The sequence below is a fragment of the Pelobates fuscus genome, chromosome 10 (genome assembly GCF_036172605.1).
Source record: "Pelobates fuscus isolate aPelFus1 chromosome 10, aPelFus1.pri, whole genome shotgun sequence".
In the NCBI taxonomy this organism is placed as follows: Eukaryota; Metazoa; Chordata; class Amphibia; order Anura; family Pelobatidae; genus Pelobates; species Pelobates fuscus.
Genome location: NC_086326.1, coordinates 18,707,804 through 18,721,619, shown reverse-complemented (window position 1 = coordinate 18,721,619; position 13,816 = coordinate 18,707,804). Strand labels below are relative to the sequence as shown.

At 37.3% G+C, this 13,816-nt stretch overlaps 1 protein-coding gene across 1 annotated transcript in view; it reads right to left on the bottom strand.

Annotated features, from left to right (window-relative positions):
- Positions 1 to 12,913, bottom strand: part of HPS1 (HPS1 biogenesis of lysosomal organelles complex 3 subunit 1) — a 40,643-nt gene extending 27,730 nt beyond the window's left edge. Inside the window, exons 1-8 of the mRNA XM_063435252.1 lie at positions 12,859 to 12,913; positions 10,926 to 11,032; positions 10,485 to 10,595; positions 9,146 to 9,280; positions 7,846 to 7,988; positions 4,028 to 4,136; positions 1,460 to 1,620; positions 1,097 to 1,199 (exon numbers count right to left, since the gene is read on the bottom strand). Coding sequence (XP_063291322.1) covers positions 1,097 to 1,199; positions 1,460 to 1,620; positions 4,028 to 4,136; positions 7,846 to 7,988; positions 9,146 to 9,280; positions 10,485 to 10,595 — 762 coding nt within the window. The 5' untranslated portion in view covers positions 10,926 to 11,032; positions 12,859 to 12,913. The remainder of the gene's footprint in view (positions 1 to 1,096; positions 1,200 to 1,459; positions 1,621 to 4,027; positions 4,137 to 7,845; positions 7,989 to 9,145; positions 9,281 to 10,484; positions 10,596 to 10,925; positions 11,033 to 12,858) is intronic.
- Positions 12,914 to 13,816: the final 903 nt, after the last annotated feature.

The window sequence follows — 13,816 nt, the reverse complement described above, 5'->3', positions numbered from 1 at the left end:
GGCGCCTGGGTTTTGTCCTGCCTAGGGCAGCACAAAACCAGGATACACCACTGTGTGTTGGAAGCAGATAAAATGGGCAAGAGAAAAGATCTGAGTAACTTATGAGGGCCAAATAGTGATGGCTAGATAACTGGGTCAGAGCATCTCCAAAATGTGAGGTCTTGTGGATGTTGCCGGTATGCAGTGGTTAGTACATACCAAAAGTGATTCAAGTAAGAACAACTGGTCAACTGGCATCAGTGCCATGGCACCTAAGGCTCATAATGACCTCTGTCCACTACCGAAAGGGCCTTCATTGGGGACGTGAGCATCAGAACTGGACCATGGAACAATGGAAGAAGGTTGCCTTGTTTAATGAATCACGTTTTTTTTTTTTTTTTTTAAATCAGGTGGAAGGCCAGGTGCGTGTGCATGGTTTACCGGAGGTTGAGATGCAGCAGGATGCACTATAGGAAAAAGGCAGACCAACCAGTGTTATGCTCTTGGCAATGTTCTGCTGGGAAACCTTGGGTCCTGGCATTCATGGCAATGGTGTTCTCTGATGGCAGTGGCCTCTTTTAAAACCTGTCACACTGCAAAAATTGTTCAGGAATGATTTGAGGATAATGACAAAGAGTTCAACATGTTGCCTTGGCATGTGTTGGGATGTGCCGGAATGACAAATCCGATCCACCACACAACTTGCAGGCTCTGCTGCTAATGTCTCGGTGCCATAAACTACAAGACACATTCAGAGGTCTTCTGTAGTCCCTGCCTCAACACATCAGAGCTATTTTCACAGCACGAAGAGGACCTACACAATATTAGGCAGGCAGTTCTAACGTTGTGGGACAATGACATCAGGGGAAATGGATTGGACTGAGGGGAGAAGTTGGTCTCGGTGCTGCAATGGAGGTAAGTTTTGCACAGTAATGGTTACTCTAACCAAAAACAGTGTTTTAGGAAAATACTGATTTATTCTTTTTTGGTTGGAGTAACCCCTTAAGGGTGATGACAAGATGTTTAACTGTATTCCAACGGGAAAGCTTGACCAACTCTATGGCCATTGTCCTCATTTATACAAATCCAATCTTTAAATCAATCTAAGAGTGAGTACCTGGAAAGGCTGGTCATGTAGTGTGCTGGAGCCAGGATACAAATCTTGAACAATCAGAATTAAGGAGAGGAGATCTGCAGGTCTCAGTGAGCTGGAATTTCGACTTCAGACACAGAAACAGAAGTATTTTTGCAGGTTAGTGTAACACAAAAGTAAGACTCACCACACTAGAGAATATCGGCAATTCAAATAGAATACCTTCTAAGGTATTAACAGCCATAGTATTCACATATCCAGAGTACAGAATATTTAGATCTGCGCACTCTCACAGCATTCTATAGCAAAAGCTTGACCTATCTCAGATGTGACATGTCGATGTTTTAAGGAGTTAATCAATGATAAAAACAATTTTACAAAGCTTACCTGGAGAAAAGTGCCAGTAGCTTCGTATTGACTAAAACAAAGGCATGTAGGACCTCCTCTCCACCTCGCTCATTGCTGCTGTTAATGTACTGAACTACCTGCTTCTCCAAAAACTCAATGCATTGTTCACAGAGCTTTGGGTGAATCAAACGCTCCACGGCCTGCAAAGTAATGAGTGTTAAGGAGGTGACATTAGTCCTATGAAAAGATTATGTAGAACAACAAGACTGGCCAAGTAAAGAAAAATCCGACAATCAAACATGACAAATTCAGGCTTTTCCCCTGTTGTTGCACATCATGTGCTGAAAAGGGGGCAAGCTAAACATCATAACTGTTACAGTGCAGTGAAGTGGTTATGGTGAGATGAGTTTATAGGTGTTGTGTCCTGCTTTTGTATCAAACCATTTGAGCAGGAGCAGCATGACAAAAAGTGGGTCTCTAGCAGCAGTGGCAGACTATTCCCTTGTTTTCGGTTGTCCGCACCCCCTTTTTTGTCTTCCAAATGACTGGTGTGTGGTCCCCTGGCTGTTAACCACATATTAACAACTTTGCTTAAGTGCTTTCCCTGGGTGGCCGCCATTCGTATAACCGAACGCACGTGGATGTTTTTTCTCCCGAACATAGGCAGTGGTACCTGGTCGAACGCCAGGAACTTTTTACGGCCTCACGTCTCCGCGAACACGGGCAAAGATGGTACTGCTGCTCATCCCACTTTCCGACCAACTAGATGAACGATGTTCGGGAGATAGGATCTACCAAACAGGGGGTGCATTAGTCGGTGTTCACACAGGAACCACCAAAAGCTGACCGTCCATCCTGCCCAATCCTCTGGAACTGTTGGGCCATCACCTCATGGCCAGTTGGTCAAAACTCTATTCAAACAGAACTTTCGTTCTACCAAACCGATCTGTGCACTTTTTGGGGCTATTTGGGAATATGGTTTTTGTGGGGTTCCTGTATACTTTTGGGAGGTATTTTAAAAATGTATGTAAGTTTCAGTATTTGAGAGATAATTGAGTTAGCCTAATTTAAGCTCAATTATCTCTCAAACACAAAGGCTCTTGGGAAGAAACCCCTGTGTTATTGATGTGAAAACTCCATATGCTAGGGGCCAGTGCATAAAAGCCATGTGTAGCAGAATAAACTTCACTTGTACTCCCAGAACTGTGTGTCGTCCAGTTACTGGGGAGGAGGTGGGCTATTTACTTGGCAATTTCTTGTTCCTGATTTCTTTTCTTGGTGATCCAGTGGAGGAAAGTCCTGGGCAGGACTAGGGCTCTGCTACACTAGCACCCAAAGGTCTGCGCTCTGCATCATCCACATTATCCATCCAAAGTCATCTGCCTTCAGATGGCAGTGATAGGCCCAGGACAAGTTAGTGCAACCCTTGCATTCTGTCACTACAGATAGAAGTTGGATAGCTTTCAACATGTAAACCAGAAGTGAAACGTTCACGTTATCTGGATGACTGCACAGGGACCATGGTTTTTGTTAAGTTGCCCAAAAATTGTTTGGCAGAAAATCTAAAAGATTCACCCAGAGGTTCAAAAGTGCCAACTTTATCCAATGCTTCCAAATAAGTTTAAACTGTGCACACTCACACGTGCCATCAAGCCAATTTGAATCAAACAAGAATTTTCTATATCCATGTCTTATCTACTGGAGACACGCAAGGCAGGCTGGCCACTATTTACAGTGCCACATGTTTGACATGAGATCATGTTGGGAATGATCACGCCAAATGGTATCCAACAGAAAGTCAATTTATATTGATGCTGGTTCTAACACAATGGACGCTGTGTATATACAGAAGTATTAAATTAGAGCTCTCATCATGAGCATTTAATTATTTTTCATGTTTATTGCTTCAATTTTAGAAATTTGCCCAATAAATGCCCTTTATACTTTGCACTTAATGATTTTCAAGCCTACAAGATTTTCCAAGAAAACGAGGCATTATGGACATCTAGTAAACAATATAACTTGCTGTCTGTTGGAGTTGAAATGTATTACGTTTAATATACAAACCATTAACAAAAATACAAAAAACTTTAATAAAAAAAAAATGACATAGGATACATACAAATATATATATATATATATATATATATATATATATATATATCACTGTAAAATCTGCTCTCGCCATATTCTGGTCATTTCTCATAGTCCCGCTCTGACGTTTTTTATTTAGCAAAATTGAGTTTACAGCTGGTGTCCAAACTTCAGGCATCAGTTTGTGTAATCATCAGCTTTCAATCAGCTAATATGCCAAGTAGAGTCTCCATGTAATGATGGGTACTGACCCGAGGCGGTTTGCTCCTCTTTCCTTCTTGTGGATTCTCCAACAACCTCTCCAAGACTGACCCAACTGGCATTATTTGCAGCTACCTGCCCTACTTTAAGAAGAACTCACCACCTGAATATGCATAGATCCAATCATTTTTTATTCTAGTATAAAGTATCAAACTAGATTACAAAAAAAAAAAAACTATACATTTCACCCTCCTTTGAAATTCACAGAGGAATTTTTTTTTTTTTTTAAATTCACAAATAGGAAGGCATTACCTCTACTAGAAAGCTCTGGTCCTCCTGTCTCAGACGGTTATATGTAACAAGAAGACTCTGGAAGGTCTTCCACACCAGCTTGCAGTGTTCGGAATCAGGGGGCCGCAGTCTGCAATAGGAAATCAGAATTTAAACATATATATTTGTTTAAATTAAAGCACAGTTTATATTTGTGTGTGTATATATATATATATATATAAATAATGTTATGGTAGAGCGATTGTCTTGAGTTTTAGTGAAGATGCTAATTGATACATTTAAAGCTTGGATGCTTATGGTCAACAAACCAAAAAGATGATTAATTCCATCAAGCAGCGGTTTCGTGATTAATAAGCAGTTACAAATGTCGTACTGCAACACGGATGAAGTGGAGGTGTCGCACTAACAATTCACCAATTTTGAAACTTGCTATTATTAGCTTGCACCTAAAATGCATAAGGGAATTATGGCATAGCATTGTGGGAATTGTAGTCACCAGAAACACCAGAGTGCCCATGTTAGCCATGACTGTTTGCAGGTCTACAATATCCCACCCAAAAAGAATGTATATGGAAAATGTCATGGGGAAGAAAAAGGAAAAATGAAACCAAAGAAACTGGAACAATTTGAAACAAACATTTTATTCCGATTTCGTGGATTTCCTACCCCAGGCATCCACATTTTCTGGGAAACAAGTCATTATCTAACATGGGCTGCAGTCAGTGGAGCAGAAAACATCAAGTCCTTACTTGAAGACATGACTAAGCAGAACTCCCAAAACTATAGAATATCTGAAAATTTCATATAAATACCCATTTCAATTATTTATGGTTTTGGTTTGTCTGTGGGCAAAGATTTTGCAGACAGATTGGAAATACTTTATTTTCAATTCCCAGAAAATTCAAACTCAGCACAATATACACCATGACATACTTATTCAAACAGTTCAACTAATGGCACGGACGCAGGTTTTCCAAAAAAGTGTTTTTGTTGTTTTTACCTCAGACACGCAAAACATGGACTCGATATGAATATCAGAAAAGTTGACATTAAAGTAAAAAAAAATAAAAAAATAGATAATAAAGTATCAAATTGCACTGTAAAACTAAGAACATAAATATTAAACAAACAAAAAAATATCTATATGCAGCTCCAGGCAAAGTGGTGTAGAGTGTTTGGTTAAGAAACCAGGATGTGAAAGTCACGGCAGCGTGACTGTTATGGAACAAACCATGAAAAAAAAGGCTGAAAAAGAGGTAATGTGTTAAAGAAATAAAGGAGAAAAAAAAAGAAGAAAGGAAAATGGAATTAAAAGGTGTGATCATTGTCGGACTCTTGTAGAGAGAGAGAGATGATGAGAAACGGGCAGGTATACCTACCCTTAAGCCCTCTCACAACTGGTACGTGTACTTCAAATACAGAAACTATAAGGCATCAAACCATACAAGCACAGCAGGAAGCAGATTGATCCAGTAGGAATTTTTCAATAGATATTGTAACCCACCCAGAGACTATAGCCAGTGCATCTAGTCTAGACTTGAAATTTAAATTTTACCATCAGTGAAAAAATTATCCTTTAGATTTTCCATCTGCGTTTACACATTATAAGATTTCTGCACTTCAAAAAAAAAAAAAAAAAGCTTTTTATTCACTACAAGCTAGAGGTTTTTAATAACGGTTTATTCACTTGAGTGCTAATCTTTTATTTCGATCTGATATATATATATATATATATATATATATATATATATATATATATAAAAAAAGAAAAAAAATCTAATTTACAATCTTGATTTTTGTAAACGATGGAACACCTGTGTCTGCACAGAAAGCTCTATTAAATATTTATTGTGCAGTAGGCTTGCTTGAGCATACCCATCATAACCTTTGCCTCTTGTTCTTTTAAAAATTGACATAAATTTAATAGGAAGGGTTTTTTCCTACTCATTGTACAACTGTAACATACTGCAGCAGAATAAAAACCAAAATATATTTTTTTTAAAAAGTAAAGCCTCCAAAGGCACAAACAGTATGGTTACTATCCTATTTATTAGTTATGGATTATCTGTTAAAAGAGAACCTTAATCAGGTCTCACCTTCCAAACCACTTTAGGAGGCATAGTCTCAGTTTTTGGGACAAAGAGGTTTTCACCCATAGCCTCCAATGCAGGTGAGGCAATCTTTGGCATTCCAGACGTTGTGGACTACATCGCCCTCAAGGTATTATCAGCATTATGGATATAAGAGCAATTATGGGTGATTGTGTCCTCAACATCTGGATCTTACCCCTGCTCTAGGAGCTCTGAATGTTCATGGAGTGTGAGTGCATCATGAAACATCTTAGCATATATTATATTCAGTTTGTAATTAGCGATCATAAGGTGACATTACCTACCAACTCCCAGACTTTCCATGTCCTATGGACCTCTGGCTATAACCTAAAGCAAATCATCTATCTCTGACCATATAATATGCTGGTAATTGGGTTATCACGCATGTGGCTCACAAGAGTTTCTTAATGAAGATAGTAGCAGAGAAGTTTTAGATAGATAGTAACACAATCCATAGCTACAATTTATAAATTAAAATGGAAAGATTTAAAAGGGACACTGTGGCACCCAGACCATGTCATCGCATATAAGTGGTCTGGATGCACTGTCTCTTTCCCTTTAATCCTGCAATATAAAACACCACAGTTTATATTTCAGGGTTAAGATTGCCTATAGTGGCTGTCTACCAGATGGCCACTAGAGGCGCTTCCTGCTGTTATATGGAGTTTAACTTCAAAAGCATCTTTGAGGAAAGCATTGATTCAAGGCCACGTGCACATGGAGTGCTCACGCAGGTGCAGATGTCAGAGAAGGCAGAGAAAGAGCAGGAGCTAAGGGTCTTCAGGAAGAAGGTAATTGACTGCTTTAATTTTTTTTTTTACCCTTTAACTGCCATGCACGGGGACACAAGGGATGGTCATTTAGCTTGCTGCATTGAATAATGTCACACCATCACAATGTCATATAAACATGAAAAGAATTTCATTGAGTTTAAAAAAAATAAAGATTATGACAGGTTCCTTTTCTAGTTAGTATTCCTTAAACAACGAACATATCAGTTATCATAAATATAGAAGATAAATGTTAATATGTTTGGATTAACCCCTTAAGGACCAAACGTCTGGAATAAAAGGGAATCATGACATGTCACACACGTCATGTGTCCTTAAGGGGTTAAATTACTTTGTTCCATTCCAGCACTATTAAGGCATACATTTTTCAATTTTTGCAGTCTTTACATTAGCTATAACACCAGCTCCCCATATTCCTTCTTACCTCCCCCTTACCTCCTATCAATTTTTCCCTCCTTGGGAAGCAATGTCACACAAGGGGTACAATACCCATATGCCATGAGCTGAATCTAATGCCAACGCAATAAATTGTGAATGGAACCAAGGCTGTGACTATTTATTTATTAGTCTGGTAGGAGATGATTTTAGTGTTACTACGCACGTAGCTGCTGTGAAGGAAAAAGGTGACACCTGAAGAAGGCTTCTCCAGTTCTCCAATCCAATTCTAATCATACAAACTACAATATTGGCATGGTAGTGTGTGCCGAAAAAGGAAATGTTATTTCATTTTTTTACAAAGCCTATACATTTGAAAAATATTCTACTATATATGAAATTAAAGGAGACCCAATTCACGATAGACTTGACAGTTGTACTTTAAACATATTTCTGCATGCATATTATATTTGTATAAAAAAACCATCCCTCTGTACCCAAAAAGAAAAACACAATTTTAAAACAGTGAGACAGACTATTGCAAACATAGAAACAAACATACTCCTTTTTAATGAGTTGGCTATCAAAGGTGACGAGGCCAAAGTGAACTTCACTTAGACGCTTCAGGACATAAAGTTTTCTACGAAGGTCATCCTCATTTTCCAATCCATCCCCATTTACTGCAATGTATAGACATCCTCCAAACTGCAGGGATAAAGGAAAAAAAAATAAGAATGTCATATTCGTAGAGTGCCATCGGTTTATAACTACAGACTAACAAGAAGGTTTTAATCTGTGTCAAAGAATATAATTAAAGAGGATGTGACTGTGACAAGGTTTCATTTTTTGACCCTCCCATTAAACTATTAGAAGAAATTGCAGGACAATATGTACATATTTAATACATATTGATAAATATACACTATCAGTGAAAAACTCCAGACTTTAATCTTCTAAACTCTACTGGTATGACAGATGGAACCGAGTATCTCCAAACACCTGAAGCACTTAGGCTTGCTGAGATGCTTTGTGTGTCAAGACTGTTTTCTCTTTTTTTTTCCATTTTGCAAAAAGTGTAGATTTCAATAGAAATTGGCACTTTTATAAATTACACAAAATATAGTTGGTTACATAGCTGAAAAGAGACTTGCGTTAATCAAGTTCAGCCTTCCCCACACCTGTCCTTTGCCGTCGATCCAAAATACAACTTCCTGGAGTAGTGGAACTTGCTGGAGAAGGAGTGTTCACTTATAGCTGCAACAGCTTTAGCATCTGTAGCCAGGACTGCACAACAGGGAGAATATACCACTGCAGTGTTATCCCCCGTTGTGAAGTCCTTGACTTCAATTGTAATAAATTTTTAAGGTTTTAGATTTATTGAAACACATTTTGGATATTAGGTCTTGCAATGACTGCAGACAAGAGATCGGCAGCTTTTTTAAAGCTCCCCTTTAGATATACTCCCAGTGAAAGAAATGCAGCAGTAAAGAGGGATTTTCAAATTTTCTTTGGCCAGTGGAATGTCCCTTTTAATGTCATGCAACATGTTCCTATCTTACCCTCCAATCCTAGTTCCTTGTGTTTTCCAAAAAGCGTGACTACAATCCCATTTTATTTCTTTCCCAATTCCAGCGAGTTGTTTTATTTTGTGGGTCATTAGGATTATTTACACAATCCATTTTATTATGACCGGATTTATACCAGCTTCCTTTCCAAACAGATAAATACTCATTGGAAAGTTTGGATGATTTTTTTCGTATAGAATGTCAAAGCATTAATAAATAATATTTAAAAAATGTTTTTTTTTTAAACCTAGGGTTATTTGATCAGTGGGTACAAGTTTGGTCCATTCATTTTAATACCATATGAAGGACAGAAAGGTGGCCATTGTCCGAGGTGAAACACGTATATGTATCCTTGATTCTGTCTAGCAGAGTCACACAGGAAATTATTAAAGGGGCAAAGAGTGTGTTGGTGGTGTCCCCTATGGATAGCGCCTGCAAAGAAGAGAAAAAGAAGAATACTAAAATTAGGTTTCAGATGTCCAAAATACAACAAAATCAACACATCACAGATTAAACACCAAACTCCAAAGAATGTTTTTTCATTAAATGTATTAAGTTTAAAAAAAAAAAGTACTGTTACCGGACACAAAGACAATGAACAGAGAAATGCATGCGGCCTTGCATATGTGGATACATTTTAAAACGCAAAACGTTTGAATACAATGTCTGTTTCAGTAACCATAGCAAACAGGTCTCCTCTCAGTTATGGGATAATGGATCCGAGATACAGTATCAGGGTTAGATGTGCCTCCAGTAAGTAAAAGTCTGCAGATGTTTGTAAACAATATCGAATTTACAAAGTTTCACATCTGGGTCAAATTTTAATCATGGGGGACAAACAGTTAAGCTAATGGAAACAAGTTCTTCAACTACTTAAATGATAACGTTAGATCTCAAACAGAAAAATATGTCTGGGGATTTGGTGCCAACGGATAATTTTGCTTTTTTCCCCCAAAATGCTCCAAGTGGTTGGTATTAAAATTATACACTTTAAAAAAAAAAAAAAAAAACAACGAAAGTTATGAGCGTCAACAAAACACTACATTTTAAAGACCATCTCCAGATCACTAATCAGTTAAAGTCATATGTAGTAATAAAGGGACAACTAAACAACTTAACATTCCAAACCCCTTCCATTGGTTATGGTGCAAACAGATAACCTATCTGTGCCTCCCCCTTAGTCAGTGGTTTATAAATACAAAGATTTGTACGTGTAAGTTTGTGTATGGAGCAACGCATGCACACTCCATGTGAGTTCCTGCAACCTTAGACATTCTACCTCCTAGATATCTACGAGAGCTTGGTTTGAGACTCCACCAATCTGCAGCCAAGTCTAGTTCCATTCAAGAAATAATGTGTCTGGATTTATCATGTAATGCTATACCAGCAACAAATGAAAACAATATAAAAAAAAATATATACATTTTTTTTTTATTTAAACAGGATGACCATATTTTAGAGCATTCACAATTTTAAAAAATTCTCTCTTTTTTTTTTTATTTAAATAGGATTTAAATTCAATTTTAATAGGAAGCCAACCCAGACTGAAGTGTCTCTTCATATAATGGGTCACCAGTGGGCACAAAGATCTATTTTTCATACATTGACATTAAATACAATGCCAGTTGCTTGTTACCTGAGTTTCATCCAATGAACAGTATTTTGCACGCAAGTGGCTTTCATATTCTTCATCTGACCAGCAGAAAAGGACTTCAGCCCCCTCGGAAGCAATAAGTACACATTTCATCTGGAAAAAAAAAACCATACAGAATACGTTATATATTTACACTTTTATTAATGTTTACTAACCAAGTAGTATTTTACAGCCAGGATACTCTAAAAATCTGTCACTTAAAAATCACTCCAAGTATCAACATTCCTCCCATTGCCAGCATACAGCTGAAAATGACTTTAGGAGCATCTAACCCAGTTTGGTAAACGGATCTTCCCAAACCACTTCTCAAGCACTCTCAATGACCCAGGATTGTGGCTTGTGGTTTAGAACACAAACCGATGTTATATTGTAAACGAAGTAATAGCAATATGAAAAATGTACATCATACTCATAGTCACTCACCTTTTAGGATTCTACAGCAGCCAATGATCTTAATATGACATCCAGCTTTTGCTGAATCTTGGAAGCAATTTCTGCATGTGATCGCCCAGGGATTAGTTCATTTTAACCTATAGATTGAATAATATTCAGTACATGGGACTGGCAAGTAGGAGTTAAAAGTAATAAAACTTACATAAATAAATTCAAAAAATGATCTCCAACCCTCTTAGCATAGAAAATGAACAAAAAATAATGATATAGTTAAAGAATACATTTATCAGTACTAAATGGGACACTATTAAGCTCAGAGCGCATGTGGGTGCTATGGGCCTGCGAAGGGAGGAAGGCAGGAGGGTGAGAGGGGAGAGCTAGCTTCCCATTGCAGGTACTCTGCAAGATTTTTAAAGGGACATTTTTTTTTTTTTTTTTGCTAAAAAGCATCCGAGGCCTTTATTAAAATAAAAATAAAAAAAAAAAAATATATATATATATAATCTAAAAAAAAATACAAAAAATCTATAGCATATTTTCTTCTTTAGATAGAGAATTCCACATCTTTATTGCTGTTTCTGTGAAACACCCTTTTCTCTGTTCTGTATGTGTGCATTGTATCTGGAAATGTGTGTCTAGCAGTGTAAATCCGTGTGTGTCTTTCTATGTATATAGCAATGTGATTTGTGTGCAAGTTTCTGACAATGCATATTTGTATTTGTTTGATGTGCATATGTGTAGCTGTGAATTTGTGTGTGTTTCTGTGTGCCTGTGTCTGGAAATGTATCTGTCTGCATGTCTGGAAATGTATCTGTCTGCATGTCTAAGAGTGTGTGTCCGGGAGTCCTGCAATTTCCAACTGGCGGCTCTGTACATCTGAATAAAACAGTCTTAATGACAGAAATAATACATTTAAAATAAATGTAAATGAAATAAAAAAAAAAATAAAAAAAATAAATCACATAATGCTAAGTTGATTATTTACTAAAAACACAATTCATGTGAAGATAAATCAAAAATTTAAGATTAAAGGATCACTTGATGCACCATAACCACTACAACATCTTCTAGTGGTTATGGCGCCTGGAGTGTCTGGGAGAGGGGGGGGCGGGGGGGGCGGGGGGGGGGGGGGAGAAGGTATGTCTGCGGTCCTTAAAGGACCGTTTTTTGTTGGACGTACCTGATACGTCCGAGGTCGCGATAGGGTTAAACACGGATTTTGTTGGAGGTACCAATAAATATAAGCTTATACTTATCGATAACTTGCATTTATATTCCTGTGAGATGCATTGCTTTGCCCGGGCGCCTATAATGCTGTTAAGATGGAACTGCTGGCAATGTTCACCTTAGTGAATAACCCGGTTTGAATTCCCAACAGTTAACAATTTAGTAAATGAAACCATCACATGTTATAGATATAATTGATCAATTTCTTGCATGAAATCAGGATCGTCAACACGCTTGTTTATTGAGAATTACAACAACAACAACAACAACAACAAAAAAACCACACACTGCATACAGATATGTGCATAACAATTACCAACAAGTGCTATTGAAATATAAAAATAAATTATAAACAAATCAAACGCATAATGTAGCAAATGTGGTATGAATAACAAACTGTGTTTCAAATCACAGAGAGACAAAAGGTGACTTCGAAATGTTTATAAACAAAACAAAACTTCTCAAAACAAACTGCTATCTATTAGGTTTGAGCAGGTGATAAGACTTGTTGCTGGGTTTTAAAAATCCAAAGCATTGCTGTATAAATATATATATATATATATATATATAATTAACAATCTGAAATTAACACAGTGGCAGATTACAAACTAACCCATGTTATTAGTTTTAGAATTAGTAGCAATTAATAAGACTCCAAACTCCAGCCATGGAACACAGCACATAATACAGCAAGGTCACAGCTAAGTACACTAAGGATATGGCAGTATACACTTACCTAGTGCAGCATGATTGATGCAGATACATTGCAAACTTGTTTCCTTTTGTTACACTTCCTGCATTGGAGCATGTGATACAAACGGTGCACCATGTGACTTGCTCTCAGACAGCAGGAAGTGGATTAAAAACACACCCTTAGATGTAGGAGACTTTTTTAAATATACATTTTATAGGAATGTGTTTTTGATTCAAGTTTCTTCCTAAAATTGTACTTTTTAGCAAAACAGGTAGATAAACTCTGTTCAGACTGACTGGAGCCACAGGGTTCCAGTATAGCAATGTATTCTGATATAGATTCTGAGTTTTATTCCCAAATAGCAATTCTGGAGCAAATATCTAGAATTGGAGCAACTAGCAGCAACATTTCATCGCTCTATTGAAATCTGCCCCAGAATTGCTTTGTAAATGGATTGTCTAGGTAAAATTTCATCCTTTTTTTTTATGTTGATAAAAAAAAAAAAAAGTTGCCATCAAATTAAAATGAAGTCATATAGAGCCAGTCCTATATGCTGGCTTTGTAAGGATCAGTGGGGTACACTGCATTTAATGGACCTGCACACATATATTCCTATTTTGGAAAACTGCTCATAAGATATGCCTTGACTCGGTCACTGGACTGGCATCGCGTCTTGAACCCACACTCATGTTCCGCCACCTCATACCAATCTCTCTTTCAAAATATATATATTTCCTTTTTTTCTCAATGAATCATATTTATTCAGAATTTTTAGTAGTACATAAGCACAAATATTATTATTATTAGTAGCCATTGCAGTGATTAAAGCGGCACCGTCATGCCGAACTTACCTTTCCCCAATCGATTCCTCTTCTTTCACTCTGTCTGGATCTGTTCTTCATTTCTTCCTGTCTGCTCTAGTTTTCTTTAACCCCTTAAGGACACATGACATGTGTGACATGTCATGATTCCCTTTTATTCCAGAAGTTTGGTCCTTAAG